This window comes from Ambystoma mexicanum, chromosome 2p, assembly GCF_040938575.1.
Source record: "Ambystoma mexicanum isolate Mex_15411 chromosome 2p, UKY_AmexF1_1, whole genome shotgun sequence".
NCBI classification, from domain to species: Eukaryota; Metazoa; Chordata; class Amphibia; order Caudata; family Ambystomatidae; genus Ambystoma; species Ambystoma mexicanum.
The window spans coordinates 1,428,934,788-1,428,950,328 of NC_090923.1; the positions used below are offsets into that span (position 1 = coordinate 1,428,934,788).

At 48.0% G+C, this 15,541-nt stretch overlaps 1 protein-coding gene across 1 annotated transcript in view; it reads right to left on the reverse strand.

The window, feature by feature from the left end:
* Positions 1–15,541, reverse strand: part of KCNH2 (potassium voltage-gated channel subfamily H member 2) — a 1,778,384-nt gene that overhangs the window by 822,624 nt on the left and 940,219 nt on the right. Inside the window, exon 4 of the mRNA XM_069645957.1 lies at positions 13,855–14,289. Within this exon, the coding sequence (XP_069502058.1) occupies positions 13,855–14,289 (435 nt within the window). The remainder of the gene's footprint in view (positions 1–13,854; positions 14,290–15,541) is intronic.

Below are 15,541 nucleotides of genomic sequence, written 5' to 3' on the forward strand. Positions count from 1 at the left end.
CAATTTCTAGACCTTCACCATACAGAAGATATGTTAGTTGTTATAGCATTCCCTGTATGGTACAGGTACATTGCTGATAATAGCAGATGTTGTTCTGCAAAACTAAGTTCATATGCAGGCAGTTTTATAAACTTCAGACATAGGAAAGGCTCAGCCCGCCTTGCTGGAATATGATATTCTAATTTTGCATATGAAAACATATCTCTGCAATGGGTGCTTCACACACTGAGCTAACTTCTGAACCACTGTCGCACTCAATTTATCAATATGCATTTCACTGTTGCCTATTGCACATGATTAACATAATTCCCACAGGAAGGAAAGAATGCTACAGAGTTGTGCCGTAAGGAACACACAAACTATGTATACCACAGTGAACACAGAAAGCAATACATGATGAATTGATCAAGGCAGAATGTACTTGCCAAAACAGAAAGGCAATGGGTTTAAAGCCTCAGCAGCACTCCATAAATTATCCTGATGTGTGCTATTTAAGACTGGTGAACAATGTAATCTTACTTCCTCAGATCAGGAAGCCTTTTTGGGGCCCCACTCCAAGGTGGGGGCCCTGGGCAGTGCCCCTTATGCCCTCCCATAAAGACGTCTCTGGGAATGGGACAGGAATATGGACTCTGGGGAACCATTCATTTAGCTCCTCGGGGTCGAGAGCAGGGCAGACATCCCTGGTCCCCAGAGCCTCTCTAAGGCAGGCACCTCCCTATCAATCTAGTCTCTTCGGCTCAGCACATGATGTGCACAGCAGCCCCAATGAATACAGAAGCACTACATCTCCCTACCGAACCCCCCTCCAAAGTAGTGGGGGCCTCCCTCAAAGAATCCAAGGATGGGGGCCAAGGACAAGAGCCCCGTTTGCACTCCCATAAGGACCTCACTGAATTGTATACAAATAACATTAAAATACATCATTCAATTAGTTTTAATAAAAATGTCATGCTTGCTATTTACGTGGTTTTATCAACAGTAAAAACCACGCCATTTGTATGCAGATACTGGGGGAGGGGAGCACAAAGGTCGGGTATGCTAGGGCAGGAGAGACAGATGAGCAGGCAAGTCCTTCATTTATGTTGTTGGTCGTCCCGTTTTTTTGTCTTGAAAATCTTGTCATCCTACCCTTCATGAGGGTGAAATCTGACATCAAGCGGGGGCATAAATGTTGCTTTCAATTCGCACATGGAAGATAACAGCTAAAAACGTGTCTCCCTAAGTTCATGTGTGTAATGAACTGTCAACCCAAAGCTAAAACACCATGTAGAAGATTTACTTTGTGTACGATTGTTTTTAGCTTTTATCTGCTACAAGCGAATGGGAAGCGCCATTTGTCCCCTGGCTCTGCTTGATGTCACATTTGGCCTTGAAGGGGGACAGCACGCCCGAAATGCATTGGTCATGTTCTCTGCCTCTCAAGCACTTATGTTAAAGGAGCAACATAAATAAAGATGGGTATGCTGAAATGAAGCTTCGAGGGCATTCTATGAGAGTGTAACCAGGAAAGGTGAAGGGCTTCCCCAGGTGTGTATACAGGGCCATCTTAAGCACTTTGGGGGCCCTGGGCACGCACATCTTTGGGGCCCCTCTCCACCAAACCTAAGGAATTAAGTGATCAAGAATATCTGCCCGCCCCCCTGCCTCAATCACAACCCATAGGTTGATATACTGCCTCACAGCATTAAAAATAAGGATGTTTACTCCCTTTATGTCCCCTTACCCTCTTCATTCTTGCTCTAATCAGACTGATAAACAAGTACCATTTGAAACCCAATATTATCAGTCTACGAAGAGGTTACTTCTGATCTATTATAGATACAGGAGATTTTTTTTAATCAATATCACCCAGGAAGGTATGCAGCCTGTAGTATTAATGCAGGACTGTATGTAAAAGGTACATGTAACCCAGAATAGTCAGAGAACTCACAATTGCTGTCTCACAGAACGCAAACGCGCTCAAGCATGGATAGAGGAGACCAATTGGTAGGAAGGAGAAAGCTACACGTATCATAGCATGGATAGTGAATGCAGATTAGCAGCTACCAGGATAAGGATGGCATGTTCGTTTTTATAGCAACCCCTATCTAGTGCAGGTACATTGCTGATAATAGCACTTGTTGTGCTGCAAGACCAAGTACATATGCAGGTAGATTTATAAACTTCAGACATAGGAAAGGCTCAGCCAGCCTTAAAGGAAATACACTATTCTAATCTTGCATAGGAACACATATCTCTGCAATTAGTGCTTAACACACTGAGCTAACTTCTGAACCATTGTTGCACTCAATTTACCAATATGCATTTCAAATTTGGCTATTGCACATGATCAATATAATTCCCACAGGAAGGAAAGAATGCTACAGGAGTTGTGCCGCAAGGAACACACAGACTATATATACCACACTGAACACAGAAAGCATTACATGATGAATTGATTGAGGCAGTAGGTTTAGAGCCTCAGCACCATGCAATACAATATCCTGATGTGTGCTATTTAAGTCTGGTGAACCAAGGAATCTTACTTCTTTAGATCAGGCAGCCTTGTGGGGCCCCCTCCAAGGTGGGGGCCCTGGGCAAGTGCCCCTTTTGCCCTCCCATAAAAACGTCTCTGTGTGTATACCATCTTCCATGTGTAGTGCAGTACAGGATCTGGTGACCATTAACTACATTAAAATGATCACACCACGGCTTTAGTTTGGAACTTGTTCTATTTAAGATGGTGCCTGATGAACTGCTCTCTTTCACAAGCTCGAATATTGCCCTTATCTGGTCGCCATTACTTTGTAGCACGGTAAATCTTCACAAAGAAAGAAGGTGGGGTTTAGCCCCCAATTTAATATTGTTTTCGAATTTAACACTTTCAGGGAGGGGATTAGTTCTGTTTTAAAGACATACCCATACATATGTATACCCCCCAGGAAGAGTTGATAGATCAGGATTGGCTTGGGAAAGCTGGCCAATTAGAGCACAGGGAGGGACATGTATTCAGGGGACAGGAAACAGGAAGTGTGGATTATCTGGGTGAGGTCGGTATTAGAGGAAGAAGTGGAGGGGACCATAACACCAGCTGGAGGAAGGAAGTAGTGGTGGAATGTGGAGGCATTTATTGGAAAAAGTGGCGGTATTTGCTTAGTGAATGCAAGTGTACGACAGAGTGAGTGTGCATGTTTGTGCGGCAAGTGGATAGGACTTAGTGTATGGAGTGAATGTGAAGTGAATGATACTGGGTGAAAGTAGGGTGTTTTTGTAGTGGTGTGGGAGGAGGGGAATAGTAATGGAAGGAAGTGAGTAATGGCAGAAGGAGGGGACTGGTAGTGGAAAGAGGGCAGGATTAGTAGTAGAGTTATAGTGGGAGACGCAAATAGTAGTGGGAGTAGTAGTAGTAGTGGGAGGAAAAGTAGCAGTTGTGGGGAGGAGGAGGAGTAGTGTGGGAATAATAGAAGTAGAAAGGGAGGAGTGCTAGGACTAGAGTGGGAGAGAGAAGAGATTTAACATCAAAGAGTGGAGGCAGGAGAGAGGAGGAGTGAAACATTGGAGGGACAAAAGGTTGTTTGGGAGAGAAAGTAGGTAGAGTAGAAATTTAATGTGACGGTGGGTGGGCGTGAGTGAAATCCGCTGCATCCTACCAAGCAATAGTACTTTTTTTACATTTGCAAGACACGCCCCATTCCCCATTAGAACACTAACCTTGGTGAGAGTAGAGAATGTTAGTCATTGGGCCTGTAATGAGAGGAATCGCCAGTAGGCTTAGTCAGCTGCTCGACAGTAGGGGTTACCAATCAGTAGCACTTACATGGGGCTACAGATGCCTGTGTTACGGAGGAGATACTCTGAGAGATGAGAGAGACAGGGAGGATCCAAGCACCACTTCCCTTGTCAGCCGGTACCTTTGGTTGAACCATCTAGTTTATTCACTGATCGGTCAAAGGACCTTAGACTGTACTTCAATAAAAACCCTTGGAACTTCCTGGTGGGTCGGGGAATTATTAGGGCTATCTGCTACATTGTGTTTGACGTGTGATTCATCTGGACGCCGAAACAGAGGTTGCCCATAGCCTCAAAGACATGACATGGAAGAGCAGAAGGCAGGCACCAGGGGTTACATAACCGAGAACTACCACCAAAACCCAGACTCATAGGGCTGGTCTTAAACACTCTTTCAGAGCAGGCATCCATAATGGTATAAAGGCCCGATGGACGAGCATTTATGAAGTACAGAGCTCATATACATACTGAGTTCCAGCAAACAAGAAAGTGATGGTGGAGACAGATCTCCGAGTGGACCTACCCAGGGACTGATTTGGGTAATTTCTCGCTGAACACAGAAACCCTACAAGTCCCCTATACCAACTATTCATGGTGATCAGTCACACCAAGTACTGCAGTAATATCTGGGCTCTATTAATCAATCAATCTCTCTAACACATTCTGCTTCAGAGAGAAGAGGTATTTGGCTAGTCCTGCTGCTACACAGTATGGGACACTTAAGCAGACCCAGAGTGAAAAGACACCTTTGGAAACCGATTGTCACCCCCAGGGGAACCCAGTCCAAGTCCAGAGGACTTTACGGTCCAAAGTGTTCAATGTTAGAAATAACCTGGGAGGAAGGTCAAATGGATCCGGAGAACTCACTGGTTCAGCGAAGACCCAACGAGAGCCCAGTAGGAGGGGAGAAAACCAGGAGCCAGTACACACCAGGAGAAAGAACCCAAGAACACACCTGTTAAATATGAGGCTCGGGGGACAGATAACTGAGGGGATTGTGTCGATGATGACACAGGAAGGCCAACCCCAAAGGGAATAAGTGGGAACCGACAGCAGACCAGCAGAGACTGAGCAGAGAGAGCAGTTGAGGAGATAACGAGTACATTTAGCCTGGAGATACTCAGCCCCCTGTCCATGCAACGCCCGGTGTACTATGCAAACAGCCTTAAACTTGATCCTCTGCTTGACTGGAAGCCAATGAAGGGTACATAACACAGGAGAGATATGGGCCCTGTAAGGAGCCCCTATAGCCACCCGGGCGGCTAGATTCTGAACACGCTGAAGCCGTTGGATCATACCCTTGGGCTGTGCCAGGTATAAGGAATTGCAATAATCGAGTCTGCTCAACACCAAGGCAGCAATCACCGGGGGAAGAAGAACAACCGGTAGCACAGGAAGCCCCTTCTTTAAAGTTTTAAGGTGAAAATGACCACCCTTGCATACAGAAGACACTTGATCATTCATGGAAAGGGAGGAAGAGAGAATTGCTCCCAGATTCCTCACCTTGGTTAAAGGAACTGGAAGAGCGTGAAGAGATGGAGGCCAGAAGGAGAACACCCAAAGAGTGGGATCAGGGGGTCTCCAACTACCATCATCTCAGTCTTGTCCCCATTCAATTTCAACAGTTGCGACTCATCCACTCACCAACAGCAGTCAGGCACTCATGGGGACACGACGACACCTCAGTCCGATCAAGATCGAGCCTAACCATGATCTGGATGTTGTCGGTATAGGAGTAGCACCTGACTCCAAGGGAGCAGATGGGACAAATCAGAGGCCAGATGTAAATGTTGAAAAGAATGGGTGACAAGGTGGAGCCCTGCGGGACACCACAGGACAGGTGGAAGGCGCAAGAAAGAAAAGAAGCAAGCACCATCACCTGAGTGCGGTTGGCCAAAAAAGAAGGGAACCATGCCAGGACCTGGCTTGAGATGCCAATTTGAGACAGGCGAGTAAGCAAGGTGGGGTGTGCCTTGCGCTCATAGGGAAAGTGCAATCACAGAGGAAGAAGGGAAGAACTGGCAAAGGTCTGAAGAAGAACCTGCATAGATGCAACGGCGGGTCCAAGGAAAGATCATTTGGGTTTTTCTAGACTTCGACAGCACCCATAATAGCTGCCACCCTGAATTCTGCCATCAATTAGCACACACAATGTCAATCCTATGGCTACCTGTTGTGTCCATGGGGACTGAGTGTCCCACCCGCCAACAAGAGTCGACATTGAAATAGGCAAGACCACCTGGAAGACCAAGGACCTGGTAAATCCAAACCTCCCAGAAGAACTGATACTGGAACATACATTGCCTGGATTTAATGGATGAATGGAATCCCTATTTCACCAGAGACCAGATGGCAGGACATCAACTACCAGAAGACTCTGTGCAAACCTAGTAAGGAAGTGCTAAGCCTGTGGAAACCTGGCACATATTTCATATCAATGTCTCAAAAGATGTGCCAGACAGATTTCACAGATCAGCTCGGAACCGGGAAATCTGGAAGAAGAGGACACCCCAACCCCCATCTTGGAAAAGAAAGTTAGTAATCAGGGAAAGAGGAAGAGGTGTTTGACAAGGCCGGTACCCTGGCCTTATCATGAGGGGGAGAGGGAGGGACACCACAAAGCAATCCGGAGCCAGTCCTGGTCATAAGGGGGGAAGGAGGCTGGCGTGAGTCAACCCATTCCCACCTCCCATGTGACATTTTATATGTTGGCAGTATATATTTGTCTCACACCATTCCTCTACCCCAGGATGCTCATCAGTCTTTTTCTCTTCATTGTAGAGAAGAGGACGCAGAATGAGAACACAACACAGTAGCAGCCCATGAGATCCAGTGTGAAGCATTGTCTACCAGCAGCCAGGAGGCCCAACGATCAGAGAGAAGTCCATCCGTCCCCTTGAATTACTTTTCAGGGCAGAGAATGATCTGAGAATGAGCACTGTTATAAGGTCTGCAGGTGGTATCCAGCAAAGTTACGTAGTACTGCCGAGGAGCAGCGGTGAACCTCTGCAGCCACATACATACATGCCAGACCCCCAGAGACTCTTAAGGGGGATTCAAGTCCTCATCACACCAGGACTTAGCTGTGGGGCCTAAGGCCCCATTGCTCAAACTCGAACATTGCCCTAGCAGGCCACCATTACCTTTGTTACATGGCGAGCCCACGCTGAGCAAGATTGTAGGGATTAGCCCTATATTTACTGCCGTTTTCAAATGTAATAGATTCAGGGGAGGGCTTATCCCCCATGTAAAGACTTTCCCTTGTATATATACCTCCCAGGAGGGGAAGGTAGATCAGGGTTGGCTAAGAAAATCTAGGCAACCAGGGCAGATGGAGGTAAAGTTAAGCAGAGGACAGGAAACAGGAAGTGTGGATTATCTGGGTGAGGTCGGTATTAGAGGAAGAAGTGGTGGGGACCATAACATCAGCTGGAGGAAGGAAGTAGTGGTGGAATGTGGAGGCATTTATTGGAAAAAGTTGCGGTATTTGCTTAGTGAATGCAAGTGTACGACAGAGTGAGTGTGCAAGTTTGTGCGGCAAGCGGATAGGACTTAGTGTAAGGAGTGAATGTGAAGTGAATGATACTGGGTGAAAGTAGGGTGTTTTTGTAGTGGTGTGGGAGGAGGGGAATAGTAATGGAAGGAAGGGAGTAATGGCAGAAGGAGGGGACTGGTAGTGGAAAGAGGGCAGGATTAGTAGTAGAGTAATAGTGGGAGAAGCGAATAGTAGTGGTAGTAGTAGGTGTAGTGGGAGGAAGAGTAGCAGTTGTGGGGAGGAGGAGGAGTAGTGTGGGAATAATAGCAGTAGAAAGGGAGGAGTGCTAGGACTAGAGTGGGTGAGAGAAGAGATTTAACATCAAAGAGTGGAGGCAGGAGAGAGGAGAAGTGAAACATTGGAGGGACAAAAGGTTGTTGGGGAGAGAAAGTAGGTAGAGTAGAAATTTAATGTGACGGTGGACGTGAGTGAAATCCACTGCATCCTACCAAGCAATAGTACTTTTTTTACATTTGCAAGACACGCCCCATTCCCCATTAGAACACTAACCTTGGTTTGAGTAGAGAATGTTAGTCATTGGGCCTGTAATGAGAGGAATCGCCAGTAGGCTTAGTCAGCTGCTCGACAGTAGGGGTTACCAATCAGTAGCACTTACATGGGGCTACAGATGCCTGTGTTACGGAGGAGATACTATGAGAGATGGGAGAGACAGGGACGAGCCAAGCACCACTTCCCAAGTCTCTTGTCAGCCGGTACCTTTGGTTGAACCATCTAGTTTATTCACTGATCGTTCCAAAGACCTTAAACTGTACTTCAATAAAAACCCTTGGAACTTCCTGGTGGGTCGGGGAATTATTAGGGCTATCTGCGACATTGTGTTTGACGTGTGATTCATCTGGACGCCGAAACAGAGGTTGCCCATAGCCTCAAAGACATGACATGGAAGAGCAGAAGGCAGGCACCAGGGGTTACACAACTGAGAACTACCACCAAAACCCAGACTCATAGGGCTGGTCTTCAACACTCTGTCAGAGCAGGCATCCATAATGGTATGAAGGCCCCCGATGGACGAGCATTTATGAAGTACAGAGCTCATATACATACTGGGTTCCAGCAAACAAGAAAGTGATGTGGAGACAGATCTCCGAGTGGACCTACCCAGGGACTGATTTGGGTAATTTCTTGTTGAACACAGAAACCCTACAAGTCACCTATACCAACTATTCATGGTGATCAGTCACACCAAGTACTGCAGTAATATCTGGGCTCTCTTAATCAATCAATCTCTCTAACACGTTCTGCTTTAGAGAGAAGAGGTATTTGGCTAGTCCTGCTGCTACACAGTATGGGACACTTAAGCAGACCCAGAGCGAAAAGACACCTTTGGAAACCGATTGTCACCACCAGGGGAACCCAGTCCAAGTCTAGAGGACTTGACGGTCCAAAGTGCTCAATGTTAGAAATAACCTGGGAGGAAGGTGAAATGGATCCAGAGAACTCACTGGTTCAGCAAAGTCCCAACGAGAGCCCAGTAGGAGGGGAGAAAACCAGGAGCCAGTGCACACCAGGAGAAAGAACCCAAGAACACACCTGTTAAATATGAGGCTCGGGGGACAGATAACTGAGGGGATTGTGTCGATGATGACACAGGAAGGCCAACCCCAAAGGGAATAAGTGGGAACCGACAGCATATCAGCAGAGACTGAGCAGAGAGAGCAGTTGAGGAGATAACGAGTAAATTTAGCCTGGAGATACTCAGCCCCCTGTCCATGCAACGCCCGGTGTACTATGCAAACAGCCTTAAACTTGATCCTCTGCTTGACTGGAAGCCAATGAAGGGTACATAACACAGGAGAGATATGGGCCCTGTAAGGAGCCCCTATAGCCACCCGGGCGGCTAGATTCTGAAGACGCTGAAGCCGTTGGATCATACCCTTGGGCTGTGCCAGATATAAGCAATTGCAATAATCGAGTCTGCTCAACACCAAGGCAGCAACCACCGGGGGATAAAGGACAACCGGTAGCACAGGAAGCACCTTCTTTGAAGTTTTAAGGTGAAAATGACCACCCTTGTATACAGAAGACACTTGATCATTCATGGAAAGGGAGGAAGAGAGAATTACTCCCAGATTCCTCACCTTGGTTAAAGGAACTGGAAGAGCGCGAAGGGATGGAGGCCAGAAGGAGGACACCCAAAGAGTGGGACCAGGGGGGGCTCCAACTACCATTAACACAGTCTTGTCCCCTTTCAATTTCAACCAGTTGCGACTCATCCACTCACCAACAGCAGTCAGGCACTGATGGGGGCACAACGACACCTCAGTCTGATCAAGATCGAGTCTAACCAGGATCTGGGTGTCGTCGGCATAGGAGTAGCACCTGACACCAAGGGAGCAGATGAGACAAATCAGAGGCCAGATGTAAATGTTGAAAAGAATGGGTGACAAGGTGGAGCCCTGTGGGACACCACAGGACAGGTGGAAGGAGCCAGAAAGAAAAGAAGCAAGCAGCATCACCTGAGTGCGGTTGGCCAAAAAAGAAGAGAACCATGCCAGGACCTGGCTTGAGATGCCAATTTGAGACAGGCGAGTAAGCAAGGTGGGGTGTGCCTTGCGCTCATAGGGAAAGTGCAATCACAGAGGAAGAAGGGAAGAACTGGCAAAGGTCTGAAGAAGAAACCGTATAGATGCAACTGCGGGTCCAAGGAAAGATCATTTGGGTTTTTCTAGACTTCGACAGCACCCATAATAGCTGCCACCCTGAATTCTGCCATCAATTAGCACACAAGATGGAAATCCTATGGCTACCTTTTGCATCCATGGGGACTGAGTGTCCTACCCGCCAACAAGAGTCGCCATTGAAATAGGCAAGACCGCCTGGAAGACCAAGGACCTGGTAAATCCAAACCTCCCAGAAGAACTGATACTGGAACATACATTGCCTGGATTTAACGGATAAGTGGAATCCCTATTTCACCAGAGACCAGATGGCAGGACATCAACTATCAGAAGACTCTGTACAAACCTAGTAAGGAAGTGCTAAGCCTGTGGAAACCTGGCACATATTTCATATCAATGTCTCAAAAGATGTGCCAGACAGATTTCACAGATCAGCTGGGAACCGGGAAATCTGGAAGAAGAGGACGGCCCAACCCCCATCTTGGAAAAGAAAGTTAGTAATCAGGGAAAGAGGAAGAGGTGTTTGACAAGGCCGGTACCCTGGCCTTATCATGAGGGGGAGAGGGAGGGACACCACAAAGCAGTCCGGAGCCAGTCCTGGTCATAAGGGGGGAAGGAGGCTGGGGAGAGCCAACCCGTTCCCACCTCCCATGTGCCATGTTATATGTTGGCAGTATATATTTGTCTCACACCATTCTTCTACCCAGGATGCTCACCAGTCTTTTTCTCTTCATTGTAGAGAAGAGGACGCAGAATGAGAACACAACACAGCAGCAGCCCATGAGATCCAGTGTGAAGCATTGTCTACCAGCAGCTGGGAGGCCCAACGATCAGAGAGAAGTCCATCCATCCCCTTGAATTACTTTGCAGGGCAGAGAACGATCTGAGAATGAGCACTGTTATAAGGTCTGCAGGTGGCATCCAGCAAAGTTGCGTAGTACTGCCGAGGAGCAGCGGTGAACCTCTGCAGCCACATACATACATGCCAGACCCACAGAGACTCTTAAGGGGGATTCAAGTCCTCATCACACCAGGACTTAGCTGTGGGGCCACAGGAATAAGGCCCCATTGCTCAAACTCGAAAATTGCCCTTACCAGGCCGCCATTACGTTTGTTACTAGGCGAGCCCACGCTGAGCAAGATTGTAGGGATTAGCCCTATATTTACTGCCGTTTTCAAATGTAACACATTCAGGGGAGGGCTTATCCCCCATGGAAAGACTTCCCCTTGTATATATACCTCCCAGGAGGGGAAGGTAGATCAGGGTTGGCTAGGAAAATCTAGGCAACCAGGGCAGATGGTGGTAAAGTTAAGCAGGGGAGAGGAAACAGAAAGTGTTGGTTAACTAGTCGAGGTATGTAGTGGAGGTGGACCAGGAGACCAGCAGCAGGAAAGAAGGAGCGGTGGAGTGTGGCGGTGTTTATTGGAGAAACGTGAGGTATTGGCTTAGTGAGTGGTAAGGTCCTGCAGAGTGAGTGTACATGTTTGTGAGGCAAGTCGGTAGAAGTGCGTGCAAGAAGTGAATGTGAATTGAATAATACTGGTGAAAGGTGGGTGTTTGTGTAGTCAAGTGGGAGGAGGGTAATAGTAGTGGAAGGAGGGAAGTAGTAGTGAAAGGAGGGGAAGAGTAGCAGTAGAATCATAGTAGTAAGAGTGGCAGTGGGGGAAGAAGTCGTTTTGGGAGGAGAAGTGGTAGTAGTAGTAGTGGGAGGAGGACTAATTGTAGTGGGGAGGAGGAGTAGTGTGGGAATAGGTATAATTGAGGGAGTGAGTGATGGTATTAAGAGGAGTATTAACGAAAGGGCGGATGCAGGCGAAGGGAGGAGTGAAACACTGGAGGGACTTAAGGCTGTTGGGGAGGAGTCAGGGGAGAGGACGTAGGTAGAGTAGACATGTAAGGGTACGGTGTGTGAGAGTGAAATCAGCGGAATCCTACTGATCAATTGCAAAGCACCCCCACCCCCCAGTTCCCATTAGAACACTAACCTTGGTGGGAGTAGGGACATTAAGGAGGGCCCTGAGGTTGTCAGTGGGGCTTCATTTAGGGGAATTATTCGTAGGCTCAGTCAGCTACTCAACAGTAGGTTTTACCAATGAGTGGGCCCTAACCTGGAGGTACAGAGTTCTGATTTGAGGAGGAGACCTCACAGGACCCAAGAGAGGCAGCGACAGCCCTTGCTACACTTCCCAAATCACTTCTCAGCCGGTGCCTTGGGTGAACCATCCAGTTATCTGTATAGGGAAGCTATTTAGGCTGTCCGTGGCGCTGTTCAACTATAAACCAATCTTCACCCCAAGAGTGGATAGCTACAAGAGGGCAGCCTGCGCTTCTACACGCGGGCAGCCTGTGCTTCTACTCGAGTGTAGCCTGTGCTTCTACACGCGGGCAGCCTGTGCTTCCACACGAGGGCAGCCAGTGCTTCCACACGAGGGCAGCATGTGCTTCCACACGAGGGCAGCCTGTGCTTCCACACGAGGGCAGCCTGTGCTTCCACACGAGGGCAGCCAGTGCTTCCACACGAGGGCAGCATGTGCTTCCACACGAGGGCAGCCTGTGCTTCTACACGAGGGCAGCCTGTGCTTCCACAGGAGGGCAGCCTGGGCTTCCACTCGAGGGCAGCATGTGCTTCCACACGAGGGCAGCATATGCTTCCACACGAGGGCAGCCTGTGCTTCCACACGAGGGCAGCATGTGCTTCTACACGAGGGCAGCCAGTGCTTCTACTCGAGGGCAGCCTGTGCTTCCACACGAGGGCAGCCTGTGCTTCCACACGAGGGCAGCCTGTGCTTCCACACGAGGGCAGCCAGTGCTTCTACACGAGGGCAGCCAGTGCTTCTACACGAGAGTAGCCTGTGCTTCAACACGAGGGCAGCCTGTGCTTCTACACGAGGGCAGCCAGTGCTTCTACACGAGAGTAGCCTGTGCTTCAACACGAGGGCAGCCTGTGCTTCTACACGAGGGCAGCCAGTGCTTCTACACGAGGGCAGCCTATGCTTTGGAAGCTAAAAGTGTTTGGGGTTTACTTAGCATTTCATCCCTTTCCCCTAAAGCAGGGGGTCTGCAAAAGTTGGCTCTCAAGATGCTTTAGACTACAACTTCCATCATCCCTAGCCTGCACAGACAATGGGGAAGGATCATTGGGATTCATAATGCAAAACATCTGGAGAGCCACAGTTTGGAGACTCCTGCCTGTATAAGCACATACTAGAAATGCCATTATCACTCTTGGGCTTCCAAACCATCCCTAGAAGAGTTTGAACTGGAATCATGCCTGCCATCCACATCACACGTAACTGAATTTCCACCCCTCATGACCAATATATACCAAACTTTCACTTAGGTGAATGCCATTTTTTGGGAACATTTTGTGATGGCTGTTTTGAAGGGCACCACATTTATAAGCAATTCACAAAATGCCTTTTCAATGGAAAATGAGACTGAACTTTAACTACAGAGTAGTTGTTGGGCACTCTGTACGGCAGGACCTGCAGAGTTCAGTGTTTTAAGATGGTGGGTAACACAGAGAGTGAACTATCTCACAAGAAATTGCTTCCTTCGCTAAACCTTTTAGGCTCAAGTTGTAATGGCAGGCCATTAATGGTCCGAAGACCACATAAAAGGCCTGAGCAAATCGTGGTTCCCATCATTGTGTGACTTGATATGGGTGAGGTGTATGCTTGCACTACTTGTAATACAGGAGTCACGTGTCTGTCTTGCTTGCTCTTTGAGGACTGACCCTATTTTCCTTGTTTTAAGTGATGTCTGTGCCTGAATCGCTTCCTCTGTGAGGTTTTTGTTCTACTTGAGGCTAATAACTGTTGTATTTGTTCTGCTGGGCCTTTTCCTGCTTTATGCATCTGAGGCATGCGCATAGTCTATGTATTCCCCAAATTATGTCAACCTGTTACCTGTGCTCGATTGCCAGTTCCGGATCTTTTTGTCCAGGTCACACTTCATGGCTTCGATGTCATCCACAGATGAGGCTCTCCGGACACTGTAGAAACTCTCGCGAGACCGGCTGCGGGTCAGGCTGCAGTTGGAGAAAGACATGTCCAGGTTCAGCCTGTCCTTGTCGTGCCGGGGGGAAGAGTGGACTGTAGGAACAATGCTCTGTTCGGTCTCCTCCAGGGCTTGCTCTTCCATGTTCAACAGGGCCTTCTGGTCCTCTGGCTGAGAACCTATGCAATTGTCCCGAGGAATCATCTCTTCCATGGCCAGTGACTCACTGCTCTGCTTCGAGAAGTCCACCACGACGGCATCAGGGTCCTCCTGCGGCAGGGACTGCTTGCTGGCTGTCATGGCAAGCAGAGCTGGCAGCTTCAGCTTGAAGGACTTTCCACGACCTGAAGGGGAAGGAGAAGAGGAACACAAGCATCAGCAAGACAGATAAAGAGTACAAAAGGCGAATTATCCAAGTTACCCGCATAGAATGTTACTGAAGAACCAGAGAGCCATGCATAGTCTAGACAATGGTTGCTCATTGTGGGGCCGTCCATATGGTTTGGACTAAACCTCCCACAATCCTTCACCATGATCTACGATCAGGAGGGTTGATAGGAGTTGAAGTCAAAACATCTGGATGGTGACATAATTATCTGGTATTAGCATATTTGATCAAAAAACTTATGACCTTTTCAATTTGACTGAATTCTTTTGATCGTTTATTTAGCCAAATTAAATTAAATAAATATATGGTGAGGGGTAAGGGAATAGTTTAGGGTGGGGCGGGGAGTGCGGGTTGTCTACCTCCACATTTTATACCAAAAAAAACACCCACATAAATTAGTTCAAATTGGAAAAGGTCAAATATTTTCGATCAAGTAGACCTAAAGCAATTTTCACACAATAGACAACAGCAGAATGCTAGAGTCATCAACACTAGTCACTGCGAAACATGGATTGCACATCCTGTATGTAACTGAGGAGTCCTAGTTCCCAACATGGTAGCCAGCAGAGGAAGATGAGAGTAATGCACACTATAATGCAAGAGTCCACACTGCACATCACTGGGAAGCACAAGAGGCATTAACACTGTATCAGCTGCCAGAGAACCATGAGTCACCCACACCACATTTTACTGAGGAACATAAGGCATCCACATTGCGGGTCACAGAGAAACACAAGAAGCACAGAACCTGTAGAGCGATGAGCACCATCAATCATTCCTACTTCATCTCAATAAGAAACACCCGAGTCATCAGCATGCTTGGATATTGAAGAATGGAGGGAGAAGTGCAGGATTGGGGTACCCCTAAGGGTGTGGGCGTGCAAGTGCTGGGCGGGCCAAGGTGGCAAATGCCAGGGGAAGAGAGGGAGAAGGGAGGGTGAGTGCTGTGGACAGGGAGGACCAGGTTGGGTTAGTTTGGGAAAGGGGGCCTGAGGGCAAGTGCTGGGAAAGGATGCTGGGAGGACTGGAAGTTGGTGGTCTGTCCCCTGTATGACTCTGAGGGGACTGGCCCCAGTGGCAGCGGCAGATGCAGAGTTAGCAAGGCAGGGGGAGAGGGAAGGAAGAGGAGAAAAGGAAAGTCTTGAGAAGTTTTCTGAATTTAAGAAGATCTGGGTCATGTCTGAGAGGGGGAGATGCTGTTGCAGAGG